The sequence below is a fragment of the Natrix helvetica genome (assembly GCF_964273705.1).
Source record: "Natrix helvetica genome assembly, chromosome: 7".
Taxonomy (NCBI): Eukaryota; Metazoa; Chordata; class Lepidosauria; order Squamata; family Natricidae; genus Natrix; species Natrix helvetica.
In genome coordinates this window covers 74,664,208-74,686,493 of record NC_138558.1, presented here as the reverse complement: position 1 = coordinate 74,686,493, position 22,286 = coordinate 74,664,208, and the positions used below count along the sequence as shown (strand labels likewise).

Below are 22,286 nucleotides of genomic sequence, written 5' to 3'. Positions count from 1 at the left end.
CCCTCCCCACTCCAGGGGAAGGATACTGCAAAATCTCCATTCCCTCCCCACTCCGGGAGAAGGATGCTGCAAAATCTCCATTCCCTCCCCACTCCAGGGGAAGGATACTGCAAAATCTCCATTCCCTCCCCACTCCAGGGGAAGGATACTGCAAAATCCCCATTCCCTCCCCACTCCGGGGGAAGGATGCTGCAAAATCTCCATTCCCTCCCCACTCCGGGAGAAGGATGCTGCAAAATCTCCATTCCCTCCCCACTCCGGGAGAAGGATGCTGCAAAATCTCCATTCCCTCCCCACTCCAGGGGAAGGATACTGCAAAATCCCCATTCCCTCCCCACTCCGGGGGAAGGATGCTGCAAAATCTCCATTCCCTCCCCACTCCGGGAGAAGGATGCTGCAAAATCTCCATTCCCTCCCCACTCCAGGGGAAGGATATTGCAAAATCCCCATTCCCTCCCGATCAGCTGGGACTCAGGAGGCAGAGAATAGATGGGGGCAGGGGCAGGCAGAGTGGTATTTGCCGGTTCTCCAAACTACTCAAAATTTCCGCTACCGGTTCCCCAGAACCTGTCAGAACCTGCTGGATTTCACCCCAGAAGCAGAGAAGGGGAGATCGGATAAGAGGAGGAATCGCCCGCTTACCTCGAAGGCTTTGCTTAAGTTGTCGAAAAGGACCTGGCCAGCGCTGACTTTATGCTTCACTCCTCTGACCGTCCCGTTTCTGCTGAGGATGTTGATCCATTTGGTGCCAAAGCCTCGTTCTTTGGCGGCCCTCACGAACGCGAATGTCTCTTCCGCCTCCGTCTCGTTCTCATTGCCTTCAGAGCTGGCCGGTCCATTGTTCTGTCCGTCCGACTCTCTGAGGCGGCTGTTGGGGTCGCTTCCCGAGCTGCTGGTACACTCTGAATCCAAGGAATCTGATGCTTCTCCATCAATATAGACCTCCTTCAAGATTCGTCCGCTGTGAGAAGACGTGATGCGAAACCGTACTTTCCTCGGCGGCCTCTGCCCCTCAACCGGGGTATTCCACGTCAACATCGTCCCATCCATTGACGGGAACCCGCTTACATCATCCCCGGTCTAGTTTGTCATTAGAGACGCCAGATCCTCACACTTATAACAATATCAAAGTTGTCTTCCACTGACAGCAGGAAGGCTGATATGAAGCCACCAACTAAAGGAAATAGGATGCCCGAGACGTTAGACCACAGTTCTGCCATAAATTATGGATGTCCCGGTGTGCTATGGTTACCTTTAAATGAACACCTGCAAAATGAGAGAGCCTATTCAATATTAATGATCCAGGCTGTACTTTCTCCTGGGTGGGAGAAGCCGAATAATTTTGTTTGTTTGTTTTTAAAAAATATCAAATGATGTGTGTTACCTTGCTCAAGAGTAGTAACTGTGAGAGGGATCTTGGAGTCCTAGAGGACAACCATTTAAATAGGAGCCAGCCGTGTGCAGCAGCTGCCAAAAAAACCAACACAGTTCTAGGCTGCATCAACAGAGGGATAGAATCAAGATCACGTGAAGGGTTAATACCACTTTATAAGGCCTTGGTAAGGCCACACTTGGAATATTTGCATTCAGTTTTGGTCGCCACGATGTAGAAAAAGATGTGGAGACTCTAGAAAGAGTAAGAAAGAGGATTAGGGGACTGGAGGCTAAAACATATGAAGAACGGTTGCAGGAACTGGGTATGTCTAGTTTAATGAAAAGAAGGACTAGAGGAGACATGATAGCAGTCTTCCAATATCTCAGGGGTTGCCACAAAGAATTGGATTGGATTGGATTTATTGGATTTATATGTCGCCCTTCTCCCAAAGGACTCAGGGTGGTGTACACTACAGCATTAAAAAACACATATCACAAAAAGTTAAAAGGAAATTAGATAAGTATCCAAAAAACAAACCCAATTAATATAACAATAACATTTTAAAAATTTGATAAAATTAACAGGCCAGGCCGGCTTGCTGGAAAAGCCAACTTTTTAGGGCGCGTCAGAAGGATTGGGGATTATGCGAAGCTCCGGGGGCAGCTCATTCCAGAGGGGCAGCGCTCCCACAGAGAAGGCTCTCCCCCTGGGAGTCACCAGCCGACACTGTCTGGCCAACGGCACCCTGAGGAGGCCAACTCTGTGGGATCGTACTGGACGGTGGGAGGCTACTCATGGCAGTAGGTGGTCTCACAGCTACCCTGGGCCTGTGAGAGGGAGTCAAGCTATTCTCCAAAGCAACTGAGGGCAGAACAAGAAGCAATGGGTGGAAACTAATCAAGGAGAGAAGCAACTTAGAACTGAGGAGACACTTCCTAACAGAACAAATAAGCAGTGGAACAACTTGCCTTCAGAAGTTGTGAATGCTCCAACACTGGAAGATGTTGAGTATCCATTTGACTGAAGTGGTGTAGGGTTTCCTGCCTAAGCAGGGGGTTGGACTAGAAGACCTCCAAGGTCCCTTCCAACTCTCTTATTCTAAATCCGAATGTATCTCAGACACACATAGCACATCGGTTTTCATGGGTTTATGGGCAGGATACAAGAAAAGAACAGTTTAACAACACACACCACTGAAAATGGTTGTGCTGGAGCATGCACACACAGCCATTTATATAATATAAGCTGTCAAGTTACAAGACCCTTGCACCCCTAACCCTTTAGAAAAAAAACCCCAGGGGTGTTCAAACTTGACAGCTTTAAGGCTTGTGGACTTCAACTCCCAGAATTCCTCCTCCAGTCATGTTGGCTCATGAACTCTGGCATTGATGTATGCAAGTCTTAAAGCTGTCAAGTTACAAGACCCTTGCACCCCTAACCCTTTAGAAAAAAAAAACCCAGGGGTGTTCAAACTTGACAGCTTTAAGACTTGTGGACTTCAACTCCCAGAATTCCTCCTCTCGCTCTTCATCTTGATGATGGGCTGACGGGCGGGGGGGAGGGAGCTGGAACCGGTTCTAAATGGCACTGTAGATTTGTGGAACCTCTTCTATAGAAGAGGTTAGAACTGGCAGGAACCCACCCCTGCTCCTAATACTAGAAGACAATCCTAGGAGGGGGGGGGAAGTGATTTTATTTTAGATGGCTTAGAACCCTTATCTCAAGGAAATTTTTCATCCCATCCGCTTTCAAAGGGATAATTACAGTTTTGGCAACCCGTCTCAACCCAGCAAGCTCTCAATCCAACCTATATCCTTCTGTGACAGTCAAACGGCAACAAAACTATTTCTTTTTCTTTCTTTCTGCTTTGTTGCGTTTTCTTTACCGTGGCATGTTTTGCCATCTGAAACAAGCCCCGCTTCTAATAAATGGTTTGTCTGGCCTTCAGCTGCTTTGGAAAATAGCTTGACTTCCCCCCTCCTCTCTGTGGCAGCCCCTCAAATATTGCAACCCCACTCTCATATCTCCCCTGGTCCTTCTCTTCACTGAAGTACCGTATTTCTTTGGAGCATAAGACACACCGGAGTATAAGACGCACCAAGGTTTTGAAGAGGCAAATTTTTTTAAAAAAGGTTTTTTGCACTCTTTGTCAAAAAAAAGGGCATGCCTAACCTTTAGGAGGCTTGTAGAGTGCTCCTGGGGGCAGCGGGGCAAAAACAAGCAAAAAACTGGCCCATTTTTCACTCATTTATACCCTTCCTAGCCCCCAGGAGCACTCTGGAAGCCTCCTAACGGCTATGCACGGTCATTTTTGCAAAGGGATCTTTGCAAACATTTGCAAAGACATTTTGGGTGGATGGATGGATGGATGGATGGATGGATGGATGGATGGATGGATGTGGTAGATGATAGATAAATAGATAGATAGATGGATAGAAGGGTGGATATGGTAGATTTTATAGATGCATACATACATATATACACAGAGAGAGAGTGGGGGGGTGTATGCATAGAGAGAGAGAGAGAGAGAGAGAGAGAGATGGATGGATGGGTGGATGGATGGATGGATGGATGGATGGATGGATGGTTATGATAGATAGATAGATAGATAGATAGATAGATAGATAGATAGATAGATAGATAGATAGATAGATGATAGAAGGGTGGATATGGTAGATTTTATAGATGCATACATACATACATATATACACACAGAGAGAGTGGGGGGGGTGTATGCATAGAGAGAGAGAGAGAGAGAGAGAGAGAGAGATGGATGGATGGATGGATGGTTATGATGATAGATAGATAGATAGATAGATAGATAGATAGATAGATAGATAGATAGATAGATAGATAGATAGATAGGGAAGGGGAGAGAGGGGGGGGAGATATATATTTGTAAAAGAGGAGGAGAATTTATTCCTTTTTCTTTTCTTTCAGCACTCAACCTGGGTAGATCATACGTGTTAAATGTTAAATGTAATAGAACACGTTTTCCCCCTTTTTGGTACACTATTTTGTTGTTGTTAGGATTGAATGTATGTTTTTGTTTCATTTCGTTTTCCTCGTTTTACCGCTCTGCATTTTATTCTTTACGCTAAAACTATAGAGAATAAGAATAGAAGAAGTGAAGAAGCTTCTTGGATGAAAAGCGAAATGCCTGCAGCTTGACTGTCAATCATCTAAGAGAGACGCCGACTTTCAGGCCATTAAGGATTCTGTTAATGTTTTAAGGCAGTGTTTCTCAAACTTGGCGACTTTAAGTCCTGTGGACTTCAACTCCCAGAATTCCCCAGCCAGCTATGCTGGCTGGGGGATTCTGGGAGTTGAAGTCCACAGGACTTAAAGTCGCCAAGTTTGAGAAACACTGTTTTAAGGGAAGGTGGAAACAGTAAGAAGATGAATACGTATCTCGATATAAAACCTCTCACAGATTTCTTCTCCGTCTCTTTCAAGGCAAAAAGTACATAACAAATGGCCATATTTGTTTCTTTCATCGCAGATGTAGTTCATTCTTGCTGCCACAGGAGGGTAGACATGCCAACATATTAATACATGAATGGAAAATGTCGTTCTTTAAACGATAGAGGCATTGATGTTCATCCATCGTGTTGAAAGAGGACCTTGGCATCTAACAGGTTGTGGGCTGTCTACCCTGGGCCCACGGGTGGCTGGTAAGGCCTGTACGGGCACAAAATGTTGCCAGTGGTGGGATTCCAAATCTTTTCCTACTGGTTCTATGAGAGCGCACTGCGCATGTGCACACCGCACTCAAAGGCCACCAGTGCTGGTGAGCTGAGCTGTATTTTAGCTCAGCTGAGGCACGGCATCTGCTCCGCCACACAAATCAGCTGAGCTAAAAAAAATCAGGGGAATCTAGGACAGGAATGACGGGGGTAGGGGGGCCAGCCAGAGGTGATGTTTTCCGGTTCTCTGAACTACTAAAATTTCCGCTACTGGTTCGCCTTAACTCGTCCAAACCGACTGAATATACCTCTGGTTCTGCCATATGCCGGGCAGACATGTGGTATTTGCCAGTTGTCTGAACTACTCAAAATTTCCGCTACCTGTTTGCCTGAACCGACTGAATACACCTCTGGTTCTACCAAATGTCAGGCAGATATGTGGTATTCGACGGTTCTCTGAACTACTCAAAATTTCTACTACTGGTTCACCTGAGCCAGTCCGAACCGACTGAATACACCTCTGGTTCTACCAAATGTCAGGCAGATATGTGGTATTCGACGGTTCTCTGAACTACTCAAAATTTCTACTACTGGTTCACCTGAGCCAGTCCGAACCGACTGAATACACCTCTGGTTCTACCAAATGTCAGGCAGATATGTGGTATTCGACGGTTCTCTGAACTACTCAAAATTTCTACTACTGGTTCGCCTGAGCCAGTCCGAACCGACTGAATACACCTCTGGTTCTACCAAATGTCAGGCAGATATGTGGTATTCGACGGTTCTCTGAACTACTCAAAATTTCTACTACTGGTTCGCCTGAGCCAGTCCGAACCGACTGAATACACCTCTGGTTCTACCAAATGTCAGGCAGATATGTGGTATTTGTCGGTTCTCTGAACTACTCAAAATTTCTACTACTGGTTCACCTGAGCCAGTCCGAACCGACTGAATACACCTCTGGTTCTACCAAATGTCAGGCAGATATGTGGTATTCGACGGTTCTCTGAACTACTCAAAATTTCTACTACTGGTTCGCCTGAGCCAGTCCGAACCGACTGAATACACCTCTGGTTCTACCAAATGTCAGGCAGATATGTGGTATTCGACGGTTCTCTGAACTACTCAAAATTTCTACTACTGGTTCGCCTGAGCCAGTCCGAACCGACTGAATACACCTCTGGTTCTACCAAATGTCAGGCAGATATGTGGTATTTGTCGGTTCTCTGAACTACTCAAAATTTCTACTACTGGTTCACCTGAGCCAGTCCGAACCGACTGAATACACCTCTGGTTCTACCAAATGTCAGGCAGATATGTGGTATTCGACGGTTCTCTGAACTACTCAAAATTTCTACTACTGGTTCGCCTGAGCCAGTCCGAACCGACTGAATACACCTCTGGTTCTACCAAATGTCAGGCAGATATGTGGTATTTGTCGGTTCTCTGAACTACTCAAAATTTCTACTACTGGTTCACCTGAGCCAGTCCGAACCGACTGAATACACCTCTGGTTCTACCAAATGTCAGGCAGATATGTGGTATTCGACGGTTCTCTGAACTACTCAAAATTTCTACTACTGGTTCGCCTGAGCCAGTCCGAACCGACTGAATACACCTCTGGTTCTACCAAATGTCAGGCAGATATGTGGTATTTGTCGGTTCTCTGAACTACTCAAAATTTCTACTACTGGTTCACCTGAGCCAGTCCGAACCGACTGAATACACCTCTGGTTCTACCAAATGTCAGGCAGATATGTGGTATTCGACGGTTCTCTGAACTACTCAAAATTTCTACTACTGGTTCGCCTGAGCCAGTCCGAACCGACTGAATACACCTCTGGTTCTACCAAATGTCAGGCAGATATGTGGTATTCGACGGTTCTCTGAACTACTCAAAATTTCTACTACTGGTTCGCCTGAGCCAGTCCGAACCGACTGAATACACCTCTGGTTCTACCAAATGTCAGGCAGATATGTGGTATTCGACGGTTCTCTGAACTACTCAAAATTTCTACTACTGGTTCGCCTGAGCCAGTCCGAACCGACTGAATACACCTCTGGTTCTACCAAATGTCAGGCAGATATGTGGTATTCGACGGTTCTCTGAACTACTCAAAATTTCTACTACTGGTTCGCCTGAGCCAGTCCGAACCGACTGAATACACCTCTGGTTCTACCAAATGTCAGGCAGATATGTGGTATTCGACGGTTCTCTGAACTACTCAAAATTTCTACTACTGGTTCGCCTGAGCCAGTCCGAACCGACTGAATACACCTCTGGTTCTACCAAATGTCAGGCAGATATGTGGTATTTGTCGGTTCTCTGAACTACTCAAAATTTCTACTACTGGTTCACCTGAGCCAGTCCGAACCGACTGAATACACCTCTGGTTCTACCAAATGTCAGGCAGATATGTGGTATTCGACGGTTCTCTGAACTACTCAAAATTTCTACTACTGGTTCGCCTGAGCCAGTCCGAACCGACTGAATACACCTCTGGTTCTACCAAATGTCAGGCAGATATGTGGTATTCGACGGTTCTCTGAACTACTCAAAATTTCTACTACTGGTTCGCCTGAGCCAGTCCGAACCGACTGAATACACCTCTGGTTCTACCAAATGTCAGGCAGATATGTGGTATTCGACGGTTCTCTGAACTACTCAAAATTTCTACTACTGGTTCGCCTGAGCCAGTCCGAACCGACTGAATACACCTCTGGTTCTACCAAATGTCAGGCAGATATGTGGTATTCGACGGTTCTCTGAACTACTCAAAATTTCTACTACTGGTTCGCCTGAGCCAGTCCGAACCGACTGAATACACCTCTGGTTCTACCAAATGTCAGGCAGATATGTGGTATTCGACGGTTCTCTGAACTACTCAAAATTTCTACTACTGGTTCACCTGAGCCAGTCCGAACCGACTGAATACACCTCTGGTTCTACCAAATGTCAGGCAGATATGTGGTATTCGACGGTTCTCTGAACTACTCAAAATTTCTACTACTGGTTCGCCTGAGCCAGTCCGAACCGACTGAATACACCTCTGGTTCTACCAAATGTCAGGCAGATATGTGGTATTTGTCGGTTCTCTGAACTACTCAAAATTTCTACTACTGGTTCGCCTGAGCCAGTCCGAACCGACTGAATACACCTCTGGTTCTACCAAATGTCAGGCAGATATGTGGTATTCGACGGTTCTCTGAACTACTCAAAATTTCTACTACTGGTTCGCCTGAGCCAGTCCGAACCGACTGAATACACCTCTGGTTCTACCAAATGTCAGGCAGATATGTGGTATTCGACGGTTCTCTGAACTACTCAAAATTTCTACTACTGGTTCACCTGAGCCAGTCCGAACCGACTGAATACACCTCTGGTTCTACCAAATGTCAGGCAGATATGTGGTATTCGACGGTTCTCTGAACTACTCAAAATTTCTACTACTGGTTCGCCTGAGCCAGTCCGAACCGACTGAATACACCTCTGGTTCTACCAAATGTCAGGCAGATATGTGGTATTTGTCGGTTCTCTGAACTACTCAAAATTTTTGCTACTGGTTCGCCTGAGCCAGTCCGAACCGACCGAATACACCTCTGGTTCTGCCACATGTCGGGCAGACATGTGTGGCCACCATTGTTGCAGCATTTGTAGCTCTGGCTTTGCAGAGTGCTCGCTTCTCTTGGGCTACGGTTGTCCTTCTGTCCTCAGATATCCGGCAGCCTTGGTGGATCTGCCTGCGCCATGTTGATCAGTCTTGGGCCAGGGTTTCCTAGGAGGTGGTGTCGATATCCAGGGACTTGAAGGAGGGTTTCAACGTGTCTTTCAATGTGTGAAAGTTTCAATGTGTCTTTGTATCGCTTCCTTTGCCCCCCGTGCGATCGCTTTCCTCGAGACAGCTCACCATAGAGTTGTTGTTTAGGGACGCGATGCTCGGGCATCCTTGCAACATGGCCCGTCCAGTGTGTGGGCTTTCAACAGCAGGGTGTGAACCAGGGGTGGGTTCCGGCAGAGGCTACTGCTGGTTCTCTCAGAGATGTGCCCCCGCGCGCGTGCGCTTGATGCTAAAATTGCTTTTTGCACAGAAGCAAAAAACAAGATGACGGTGCCTATGGTGCAGTGGTGGGTTGCAGGCGGTACACCCCAGTATGGGTGTACCGGAGCCTGCCTGGAGCACGGGATACCGTTCCTCCCAGAGTGTGTCATTAATCACATTGTCCAATGATGCACTTGTAAAGGGATACCACCTTAATTTCTAATGTTGGATTTTCCCCCTTACCAGAGGGAGCCCCCATGTGGAGTACTGCAAAGCCGTTACCTTTGGGCTGCACAGTAGAAGCCATTTTACGCAGTACGTTAGAAGCCATTTTAAGACACAACAGGCTGTATCTTAGCAGCACACATACACACCGAGGGGTGTTAGGAGTGTCTTACCCCGCAGAGTATTTCTTTCCAGAGGGTAAGTCATCTGTGCACCAAGTTTGGTTGAAATAACTCGAGGCGTTCAAGAGTTATGCCTAAACACACATACAGACACAGAGCCATTTTTATATGTATATAGAATATAGATAGATATAGTTATATAGATAGATTTTTTAAAAAAAAAAACAATAAGACTACAGACCAAGATACAGAAAAAGTGAGGGTAATTTTCATTACAAAAAATGACAGGTTTACGACGCTTGGTTTTAAATGACTGGGAAGACAATCAGAACGGAATTGCACAGGGACCAGGAGCTTATCTGATTAATGACATGAAGAAAATGAAAGAAAGGAAACTTAGAGACGGAAGAATGGAAAAGTAAACAAGACACAGAGGGAACCAGAAAGCCATGACTAACCAATTTTGTTGTATTTATTTTGTACAATGACAATAAAGTCTATACTGTGACTGAAATATCATTGCTCCAGATCGGTCTATTCCACTGAAGCAAACAGAAGTGAACAGATCTTGCAATTGCTATAGTGGTTGCAATGTATTTGAAATATGTTTATTTTTCCCTTTGGTTGCCAGGAATCGTAGCTAGATGTATTGTTGTTTACTGCGTTTTCTTCCCTTGGAATCTTCTGGGTGACATCAGCCGAGTCTCGGAAGACACACCGGGAAATAAACTGAGAGGAACCTGAGCTCATGGGGTGCCAGGTAGAGCTTTGACACCCCAAGAATACTTAAAGGAATGACATTCAGTCCAATAAAACAAATGCACAATTCTTTTTTCATTTATCAGTAATTTTGCAGGCTCTCCCACAGTGCCTCAGCAGTGATCTTAAGAGTCAAATCTTTTTCAAGAGGAAGAAAAAAACCCACAACATCCATTCTGAAAGTGAATATAAAGATAAAAGTAGGGATTTTTCTTTTGAGTTTAATGGGAAAAGATTTGGAAATTTGATGTTATATATGTTACAGCAAGATTATTTTATGCACAAAAATGGGAGGAGGCTTTGATTCCCACAATGGAGTGATGGCTGCAAAAGTCAGTGGAGTTGGCAGAGATGGCTGCAGAAGAAGAAAAAGAAGAAGAAGAAGAAGAAGAAGAAGAAGAAGAAGAAGAAGAAGAAGAAGAAGAAGAAGAAGAAGAAGAAGAAGAGGAGGAGGAGGAGGAGGAGGAGGAGGAGGAGGAGGAGGAGGAGGAGGAGGAGGAGGAGGAGGAGGAGGAGAAGGAGAAGGAGAAGAAGACGAAGACGAAGACGAAGACGAAGACGAAGAAGAAGAAGAAGAAGAAGAAGAAGAAGAAGAAGAAGAAGAAGAAGAAGAAACAATTACTTTCATTTCTACTTGGAAACCACTTCTGGACTTTGCACTGGAGGTGGGGAAAAAACCCAAAAGTTTGATTTTGGGTTTACCGGTGAGATAGGCTTGTTGTTATAGAAATGGCGAGTGTATACTATCATGTAAAAGAAAAAAAATGGAGGTTTGGTGTTATTATCTTATTCTACTGCACCAAAGGGAGTTGAGGTCAACGTCTTTTCTTTGTTTTTCCCTTCTTTCCCTACCCTTTTCCCTTCTGTTCTCCTTCTCTTATTTTCCTTCTGAGTTAATTGCGTCAACAACTAGATTAGTTAAAAAACCTTTTCCCTGTGCACCCAGAAGTGTAATTTCTAATGCTGGAATTTCCTCCCTTACCAGAAGGAGCCCCCTTGAGGAGTAATGTGAAGCAGTTACCATGGTGCTGTACAGTAGAAGCCATTTTAAGGCACGATAGGCTGTATCTTAACAGAACACAGATCCCGAGGGCTTTTAGGAGTGTCTTACCCCCCACAGTATTTGTTTCCAGAGTCATCTGTGTACCAAGTTTGGTTGAAATTGCTCGAGGCGTTATGCTGGAATATACATACACAAACACACACAGACACGCATGCATGGACACACAGATCTTTCTATAGAGAGATTATTCTAATTTTTTAAAATATTAAAAATTAGAAAAAGAGGGGAAAAAACCCTCCAGAATTAATGGGCTATTTTTTCCCCATCTTCCTGGGAACTGCAGAAAGCTGAGTTTTTTTCCTACACCAGCCAAGAGTCCCATTAATTTTAGATCAGAATAGGCACAAGCCAGAAACTTCTCGTTCAGTAAGAGAGGAACAAGAAGTACCGTTTGAGACCAATATTTCCCTCGCTTGCAGTCTCAGATTTTTGACAACAGCGTGAGATTTTCCCGGTGTGGAAAATCAATAAATAATACTATTGTAATGGAAATAGAGAGAGTGTGAGAAAAAGGAAAGAAACACTTTCCCCCAATCCTCCCCAAAAGAGGTTGTTGCAAGGTTAAAAATCCTGCCACGTTTAAATTCAGCCCAGATTCCCGCCTGCCTCGTCAAGTTTCACGGAAGACAGAAGTTCTTAAAAGAAAATCTGTCGTAACTTCCTCCAGGAACTCACTGGGAGCAGGGCTGTCTTAACGCATGGGCCTAATGGGCCCTTGTCTGTGGGCCCCACGTGCATAGGGGCCAGGGGTGGGTACCGGCAACCACTATTACTAGTTCGCCAGAACAACAAAAATTGTTTTGTACGTGTGCAGAAGCAAAAAACAAAATGGCGGCACCTACTAATCAGTGTATGTTAACCCTTCAATGCACCTTGTATCACAGAAATACAGCAACATATTTATCACATTTTACTGCATTTTTTTAAATCTAACATGCATTCATAGAAATTAACACTGCTGTCAGGGTTCCGACGGATGCCCTAATTAACTCATGAGCCTCGGGCCAAATTTCAAAAGAAATCCAGTTATTTATTAGGAGCAACATGTCAGCACCATTCCCGAGTGAAGTCAACTCTGCCACACAGTTCAGCTGTGACCCTGTTTCCCGCCCGCCCCTCCAGTCCTCCCAGAGTGTGTCATTAATCACATTGTCCAATGATGCACTTTCATGGGCTGTAAATTACCATAGGCTGGTAATCTGTGATCCAACCTTGATTAATTGACTGTGAATTCTGCTCATTCACATCCAGAAAAGTCTTTCAAGGGAGGATTTACAGTCACAGACCTTATCTGGCTTGGAGAGCTGACAGGCCGATCTCTGCAAAACTTGGCAAGGACTCTCGGAGAGTCACGAATCGATTAAGCGAACTAATTGTCTCCTGCAAACTCCCCTCCCCTTTCGTTCCTCTTTTATTTCTTCTGGGAGGGGCCATTCATTGTCCACCTGTGGCCTTACTCCCAAGTCGACCCCTGTTCTTTAGCTGTTCCCTTCGTCTGGCAACTCTGCGCATGCACACACTGGGAACAGGCTCCAGCTGTTCTTCTGCCTCACTGATGTCTGACTCCGAAGGCAGCTGATAACTGGCATATGGCTCTGGCCTCCTCTCTGCCTCCAACACAGAGCCCTTGTCCGAGCCTTCCCCAGACTCCAGGACTGGCCCATCTTCCTCCCCAACCTCCTCACTGTCCGAGTCTGCTGCCAGCTCCACTAGCGGGCTACAACATAGAGAGAGATACCAAAGAGGAGACCAGAGGGCTGATGGGTCAGAGGGAGACCAATCTTTTTTTAAACTACTTCTTACAGTCATCGAAAGATGGCCGACCATTATCCTAAAATTACCTCCTGGGTTTGTAGGCTTCCATCTGTTTAGCATTCTCTGTGCACAACGGCTGAGAATATGACAAAGAGGTAAATTGCTCACAGAAGCTGCCCAAATTCCTTCCAATATAAGCAGCCTAATTCGCCTAATAATAGGTCTCTTGCCTGCCATGGGAATAAGACGGGACATTTTTATATGCAAGAATCGGTTTTGCGTCTCCGAAACCGAACGTTTATTTTGAATGAAAAGAATTTTTCCTTTTTTTAAAAAAAAATTACAATATTATGACAACGTTAAAAAAAAAAAGCATTGCAAACACAATCCTACACTTCTGCCCTAGAACTTTATTAGATTACTGTAGGTGAAGTCTAATAATAGAACAGCGTTCTCTACCCATCTCTGTTCAAGAGATTCAGGTTGGAATTTTGGGCTTAAAATTTTAAGCTGTTTTTTTTTTTAAATCGACCAGATCAAGTCCCAGGGGGAACAAAATTCAGATAGGTGTTGTTGTTAATTGTGAAGTTGTGTCCGACCCATCGTGACCCCATGGACAACGTTCCTCCAGGTGTTCCTGTCCTCTACCATCCTCTGGAGTCCATTTAAGCTCATGCCTGCTGCTTCAGTGACTCCATCCAGCCCCCTCCTTCTCTGTCGTCCCCTTCTTCTTCTTCTTTTGCCCTCCATCGTTCCCAGCATGAGGCTCTTCTCCAGTGACTCTTTCCTTCTCTTTTGGCCACCAATTTGATAGGTAGATAGGGAGGGAGGGAGAGAGAGAGAAAGAGAGAGAGGGAGGGAGGGAGGTAGAGAGATAGGCAGGGAGAGAGAAAGAGAGAGAGATTCTATTTTATTCTATTCTATATTCCAATTCTATTCTATTCTATTCCTTTCTCTATTCTATCCCATTCTGTTCCATTCCATTCCATTCTTTTCTGATATTATTCTATTCTATTCTATATTCCGATATTCTATTCCATTCCATTCTTTTCCAATATTATTCTCTTCTCTTCTCTTACATTCCATTCTATTCAGAAGAGCGATGAGGTACTTCCAACTTTGCGGGCGTAGGACAAACCATCAAAATGCTCTATTTTCTAATACAGCCAACAGAATCTTCCTGCAGGCTACAGGTTGGAGTGGGAGTTGTTGCATGGCAAAACCGCCTTCTTGTTTGAGTCCAGATCGGAGCAGAGAGTGAATGTGGTTCTTAGTAGACAATGCACAGCCCGCGCGGTTTCTAAAATAAGTACAGCATGTAGGATGGAGCCTGGGGGTGATATTTATCCGCCCCGGGCAAATATGAATACGTCAGTTGCTCTTCATCCCTGCTCAACAGCCTCGCCTTGCACAATGAACAAAGTGTGTGTGTGTGTGAATTCATGATCACAAGATGCAACCTCTACTAGACTTCCACAAAAAAGTTGACAAACATTAGAACGTGCATTGCGTTGCAAAGAATAATACTTTCGTTGCCATAGAAACAAAAAATCTGGATAATTAATAGTTAATGGATAGTTCTTCCTTTCTGCATTTTGGTTACCAAATCATCTTCTTTTAACGATCCCATAATCCCTTGCGGGCTGGAGTTTAGGCAACTGAACGAAGCTAGCAGAGTGTTTACTGGCCGGATGCCCTTCCGGTCGCCAATGCGGAGTTTTGTTCAGCAGAGATATTCTCATTGTGCCCAGAGATAGAAATATCTGCCTCTACCTGGGATCGAACTCACAGCCTCTGGATTGTGAAGCAAGAGCCCTTCCTCTAGGCCACCGCACCACATTTTGGTTACCAAATACCAGGGGGGAAATTAAAGCCTGTATATCTCCTGAGCATGCTACTACATATTACAGGTAGTTGGCGGGGAGGGGGGGGGGGATTGGACTGCCCGAATAACCCCAATCAGCTGCAGGGATTGGCACTGACCATTGCTGCTTCCATGTCTCGCGATTTTGGCCTCTGTTGGGGGGGGGGTTTACATTCAGTGTATAAGATGAAGCCAAATTTTCACCCTCTTTCTGGGGGGAAAAGTTGCGTCTTATACTCCGTAAAATACGGTATATTTGGGGATTGTGAAATCCATTCATGAATACCTTGACCAGAATGGAAGCTAGCATGGAATTGTAGGAAGTTAGCACCCACCCCTCTCCTAGAAAAAACGAAATATCCTGAAAACTATTGAAAAGGCAGAATTTTATATTTCCCCGGATCAGAAGTGGAGAAACATGTTTTTAGGCAGGAAACAGACTCGCTCTTAATAGCCCCCAATTTCCTTACTAGGCCTTTAAAATGCCCCTGCCAGTCTATTCTACATAGCAAAGTGCCCCCCCTTCAGATTAAGGGATTTAAGGCATGATAGTATTAGCCCTTTACCCAACTCACCACAGGGCATCTGGGAACTCAACCAAACCTGGACTCAAAACACAACCTAGAGAGTTGCCCCTGCGTGGACCCATGGGAGTCTGACAACCAATCAGAATACTTCTTACACAGGAACAGGAAGCAGAGAGGTGGGGCTGAACAGAGTATAAAAAATCCAGCAAGTCCCTTTTCTCTCTTTTTTTTTCTTCTTCCCCCAACATCTGGAAGCATCTGATCCCCCATTTTCCATTCAGGAGCTCAAGCCAGGTGATCCTGTCCACCATTAAACCATCTTTCCAAGCAGCCTCCATGTTTCCAGTGTCTTCCCCCCCACCCCTTGGAGCTGAACCCAGAAGGACATGTCTTCCAACAGAATCTTAGGATGTGTCACTTGACGTGATCTTCCAGCTTGTGGTGAAGGCTGGGTAGGCAATTGTCCAAACGCACTGCACTTCTGACATCCATTAAAATGGCCATTATCAAAAAATCAGCTCGGTTTGGCATGACTGATTTTTAATAAACTCACGCAGACTTAAGAGCGAGGCAGGCAATATTGCTAAATCCTTACCAACCATCTGCTAATCCATCTGTTTTGCTTAGCACCATCATGCCTGATTAAGCTAGTTATTTCTCCTCCTTCTCTGCCTTTATTCCCCTCATCCATACATCCATTTCTCCAAAGACCCAAGTAAAGGACTCACTGGTTCCCTTAAGGTTCCTGCAGAGATGAACAGGTCGACTTTGAAAATAAAGGATAAAGAGGAATCGGTGTACATCAAGACACGGGGAAGACTCTATGAATGGTTAGAGAAAGACATGCAGAAAAGAAAGTAAGGAACCCAGAGGATATGCCACTAAGTGGAAAAGGAGGGGAAGAGGTGGGAAAATAGGGAAGAAAATAATAATATATGTATATATGCAAAAGTGAGATACAAAGGGGGGGGGGGAACACAGTCAGGATAGATTTGATAAGGGAACAAGAAATGATGTTCAACTATTTTTGGGTCTGTGGAAATAACCACTCCAAGAAAATAAAAATAAAGAGCTGGAAGAGACACCTGCAACAATAGAAAAAGAAAGGAAGAGAGGAGGAGGAGGAGAGGAGGGAAGGAAGATAGAGGTGAGGAGAGGAAGATGGAAGGGAGGAAGAGAGAAGGAGAGAAGGTAGGAAGGGGAAGAGAGGAGTAGGGGAGAGGTAAGGGAAGAAGGAAGGGAAAGGAGAGGAGGAAGGAGGGAAGTAGAGAAGGGAGGGAGGCAGAAAAGAAAGGTGGGGGGGAACGTAGTGTCAAAACAGGTGAGGAATGGTAAACGAAGCGACCCAAAATGTTATTATAATCTTTTAAATGGAATAACAAATGTATAACAACAACAAATGTAAAAAAAGAATAATAACTATGTGAATGTATACCTATAATTGTATATAGAAAACAAAAAATAAAAATAAACTTTTCAAACAAAAAAATATTCCTTTAAGACTCTTACATGTCACTAGTCCCAGAGATCTAATTTTTTGTGTGTGTGCCTGCTGTTCCCCAACAACTTACTTACTTATTTCTTTGAATTCAGCTTGTATTATTTTTACAAAAAAACAAAACTCAAGGAGGTGAACCTACCTAATACTCCTTCCTCCTCCTATTTTACTCACAACAATCCTGCGAGGAGGCTACTGGCCCACATTCACCCAGCCGGCTTTCGTGGCTAAGGCAGGACTAGAACTCCCGGCCCCCTGGTGATTGGTCCAGTCACCCAGCCGGCTTTCATGGCTAAGGCGGGACTAGAAATCCCGGCCCCCTGGTGATTGGTCCAGTCAGCCAGCCAGCTTTCATGGTTAAGGCGGGACTAGAAATCATGGTCTCCTGGTGATTGGTCCAGTCACCCACCTGGCTTTCATGGCTAAGGCAGGACTAGAACTCTCCACCTCCTGGTGATTGGCCCCAAATCACCCAGCCAGCTTTCATACCTAAGGCAGGACTAGAACTCACCGTCTCCTGGTTTCTAGCCTGTTGCCTTCAGCACTAGACCAGTGATGAGGAACTTTTTAGACACCGAGTGCCCAAACTGCGCACGCGCTCCTATCCAGGCTGAAAGGTGTGCGCAAGCGCACAAATGTGCCTGTGCATGCATGCATGGACATGCACACGGGACATGCATGAATATGCACATGCGCATGCATGCATGCATGCATGCGCAGCAGGGACCCAAAAACGAGCTGGCTGGCGGGAGGTGGCCGGCGGGAGGTGGTGCATCCCAACCCTGGCAGTGCCACAAGAGGTCAGATCTTTTTCTCGCATGAACTTCTGTTTCGTGGTTTGCAAGCTCACGAAAGAAAGGCCACAGAGTTCTGACCTGGGCCGACGGGGGGCGCCTGCCAGCAGCGAGTCCTTTGCGTGCCATCTCTGGCATGCCTGGCATAGGTTCACCGTTGCGCCCCTAAGCCAAGCTGGCTCTCCTAAATTATTCCTCACACTTCCAGTAGCTTAATTTGGAGAAATCCCAAACCGCGCAGTTTTAACCGTTCTATGCTTTTCTCCCGAGGATTTCTGTCCACACAGGATCCTGTCTTGAATTCCAGGAAGAAAAATTGGCTGGGATCTGATTTACGCTGTGCAGGCCAGATGACGGCCAGATGTCTGGGGAACATTATATGCAGTCTGCTGGTGCAGGGTTTTTTTTTGGGGGGGGGTGCAGACCATTCATTCATTTCATCGCAGAAGGTCCGAGGGTGGATGAATTCGTAAGACTCAGCTGCACGGAGAAGGCGGATAGTGGCACACAGAACGGGCGATGGCATCTCTTCAGAGAGAGGGAGAGAGAGGGAAAAAAGCCAAGCCACCATTTGTTTTAGTCTCCAGTCCTCTAATCATCTTTGTTGCTCTTCTCTGCACTCTTTCTAGAGACTCCACATCCTTTTTACATCGCGGTGACCAAAACTGAATGCTGTATTCCACGTGTGGCCTTACCAAGGCCTTATAAAGTGGTATTAACCCTTCACGTGATCTTGATTCTATCCCTCTGTTGATGCAGCCTAGAACTGTGTTGTGGGAAGAGGATTGCAGAAGGCTGTCACAGCAAAAAACGGAGCTCTGGAGGGATGCGTGCAGCCCTCCTGAGCTTCGTTTTCACTGGCAGAGGGTTGCAGGAGTCTGAGAGAGTCTGAGAGAGAAATATCTGAGAGAGAGAAATATCTGCCTCTATCTAGGATCAGAATAAATAATAAATAGAATAAATTTAATTTGTTAGCCGCTCCCTCTCCAAAAGGACTCGGGGCGGCGTACAATAAAAACCCATACAAATATACATATACATACAAATACATATACACATACATACAAACACATACACGTACACGGAGGAGGTAACAATCGTTAAATGCATACAATAGTGGTAATAGAATTAAAATTAACAATTAAAATACCCTCAGTTAAAATTACAAATTTAAAAAGACTGTCAGGAGGAATGGGATAAAACTATGGTTGAGCCAGGCCAGCTAATTGAAAAAGGTGGGTCTTGAGCTTTACACGGAAGGAGCGGAGATCGGAGGTAATCCTGATGTCAAGGGGGAGGTCATTCCACAGGGCTGGGCCCATCACAGAGAAGGCTCTGCTCCTAGGCGTCGCCCCCCCGACACTGTTTAGTGGACGGCACCTAGAGAAGTCCCTCTCTGTGCGATCAGATTGGTCGCAGGGATGTATGGGGCAGGATGCGATCCTGCAGGTAACTAGGTCCTGTGCCTGTGATCCTGTGATCAAACTCACAGTGTGATCCTGTGATCAAACTCACTGTGATCAAACTCACAGCCTCCTGATTGTGAGATGATATATTTGCCTTGCGGGATGGAGTCTGGAGGGATGGAGTCTGGAAAACTGAATGGAGCTAGCAGAGCGTTTGCTGGCCAGATGCCCTTCCTGTCGCCAATGCGGAGTTTTGTTCAGCAGATATATTCTCATTGTGTCCAGAGAGAGAAACATCTTTTTACATTGGCATAAGTAATAGTCAGGGGGCGGAATTGAAAGGTTTTAGCAACTGGTTCTCTGCCGGGTTGCTGGGTGGGCGTGGCCATACTCGGCCTCCTGCACCATAGCGGGGGGTGTTTCACCCTCCCAGGCTCCGGAGACTTCTCCTGAGCTTCCAGGAGGGAGAAAACGTCCTCCCCATGCTCTGGAACTTCCTGAAGGTCAATTTTTCGCCCTCCCAGAGCCTCTGCGCAGGCCTTCTACTTACCTGGCATCCGAAACGGGCCACGGGTGGGGCGGGCGGGGCCAGCCAGTCCTTTCAACTACCAGTTCAGCAAACTAGATATAAAATTAGCATCCTGTTTTCCCGAACCAGTCTGAACCGGCTGAATCCCACACCTGGTAATAGCGGTTATAAATTCTAGCAAAAATAAGACCACGAGGATGTAGTTCTGGCAGAGTTAGGAAGAGTTCTGATATTTGCAAAAGGGATGGTTTTTAAATACACATTTTAAAACCTTTTGTGGCTGAAATGATTGTAGTTGTAGCAGGAATAGAAAACCTTTAACTAAGAGACCAAGATAGGCTTCGTTGGGGGCTGCCTGGAATTACTATTAAATTTTATTTCTTTTATTACCCAGAACTGCCTTTGCTATTTTCAGTTAGGTTTCTCAACAAATGATTGAGTGTGATATTAAACTTAGTAGACTGGAGAGACTGCAGAAGACCAAATGCTGCAGTGCAGGCTAACGATGCAGAGACATTGTTTTTTTTTTAATTTCTTTTTGGCAACAGGATGGTACCAGGTTTCCTGGCTCAAGGTGGAATTTCTAAACCACAATCCTACAGGTCACACGGATGACACAAGTTCTTGTTTAATGATAACAGAGGATCGTTGTTGTTGTAGTGGCCCACCAGCGGCCAGCAGAGCTGGCAGCATACTCGGACAGTGAGGAGGTTGGGGAGGAACATGGGCCAGTCCTGGAGTCTGGGGAAGGCTCTGATGAGGGCTCTGTGTCGGAGGCAGAGAAGGGGCCAGGGCCGTCTGACAGTTATCAGCTGCCTTCGGAGTCAGACATCAGTGAGGCAGACGAACAGCTGGAGCCTGTTCCCAGTGTGCGCATGTGCAGAGTGGCCAGACGAAGGGAGCAGCTAAGGAACAGAGGTCGACTTGGGAGTAAGGCCACAGGTGGACAGTGAATAGCCCCTCCCAGAGGGAATAAAAGAGGTGAGAAAGGGGAGTGGAGTTTGCAGGAGACCATTAGTTCATTTAATTGGTTCATGACTCTTCGAGACTCCTTGCCAAGTTCTGCAGAGATCGGCCTGGCAGCTCTCCGAGCCAGAGAAGGTCTGTGACCGTAAATCCTCCCTCGAAAGACTTTGCTGGATGTGAAGGAGCAGAATTCACAGTCAATGAATAAAAGGGGTTTTTTGTCAGGACAAGGAGTTTGCTTCATGCTCTTGGGAAGCCTCGGTCATTTTCTTTAAAACGATCATTTAAAAAAAGAAAAAAAAAGTGAGTTTCTTCCGTATAATTCTTCTTCTTGCCCCAGATTTTTTTTTTCCAGTATATAATCAGGATGGAAAAAAAAGGTGACTTGTATAAAAAATATTCCACCAATTCGAAAGGACTTGTTGGGATACACATTAGCTGGAATTCTGCCATTAACTTATGCCTATTAGAGGCTAACCAGTGGTAACCAAATGTGAAACTCACCACTTCCTCTTTTACTCCTGTACAGACGGGATTTATTTATAAAAGTGACAATGTCAGCCTGCTTAGGATATTTCTGGTTTTACGAGCAATAAAATTATCTGGAACACAATGCCTGCTTTACCTTTTCTTTGTTCCCAGTTGTGGTCAAACAATCAACTGAACTGCATTTCTTCACTTAGCTAAAACGGAATCATAACCGCCTGCAGTGTTATTACTCACCTCTCTACTTGCTTCCCTGAGAAATAGCATTTCTTTAACTCTGACACAGTTAAACCGTCACCTATTAATTACTATGCAAATTGTTTGTGTTAGTGTCGAAAGTAAAAGTTGTTGATACCGATTCAGACGTTGCGGGTGCTTCAACCTTGGAGGCTTTTAAGGAGAGACTGGACAAGTATTTGTTTGAAATGGTATAGGGTCTCCTGCTTGAGCTGGGGGTTGGACTAGAGGACCTCCAAGGTCCCTTCCAACTTTTTTTTTTTTGAAAATTTTTATTTTTGCATAAACACAAACAAACACAACACAAAGAATCCTCTTTCTTTACATACTATAGAAAGTGTGTCAATTGGTTACAAAAAGCTTTTGTGCATCTCTTCCACAGTCATCACCTATAATTCATATCAAATCATATATTTTAAATCAAATATATTTATAAATATTACTATCATCATACCTCAATTTTCATTTGACTATAATTGTTTTAACGTCCTTCAGCATAGAATATTCCAAAGTTTAAAACATAACCACATAATGGCATTTCGTTAGCTATTTCCAATATCATCCAATAACATTAAATCCTTATGACCTTTTCTAAATAAAAATCAATAATATTTAGTAACCAAGTTTCTAGTCCTCCTTTCCAAATCACTGTTTACAATTTATATCCAATTTCCTTTTATTAAGCCAATACATACATACATACATACATACATACATACATATATGTTGTATTTGTACTGATAAATAACAGTTTACAGTGTAACACAAATACATATATATATGTATGTATGTATGTATGTATGTGTGTATATATATATATATATATATATATATATATATATATATATATATATATATATATATATATATATATATATATATATATATATATATATATATATATATATATATATATATATAAATGTATGTATTTGTGTTACAACCCCTGGTATG

At 44.7% G+C, this 22,286-nt stretch overlaps 1 protein-coding gene across 1 annotated transcript in view; it reads right to left on the bottom strand.

Annotated features, from left to right (window-relative positions):
• GRXCR1 (glutaredoxin and cysteine rich domain containing 1) overlaps window positions 1–1,050 on the bottom strand; it is a gene marked incomplete at its 5' end in the record, with an annotated part of 28,050 nt that extends 27,000 nt beyond the window's left edge. Inside the window, one exon of the mRNA XM_081960298.1 lies at window positions 643–1,050. Within this exon, the coding sequence (XP_081816424.1) occupies window positions 643–1,050 (408 nt within the window). The remainder of the gene's footprint in view (window positions 1–642) is intronic.
• Between the last annotated feature and the right edge of the window lie 21,236 nt (window positions 1,051–22,286).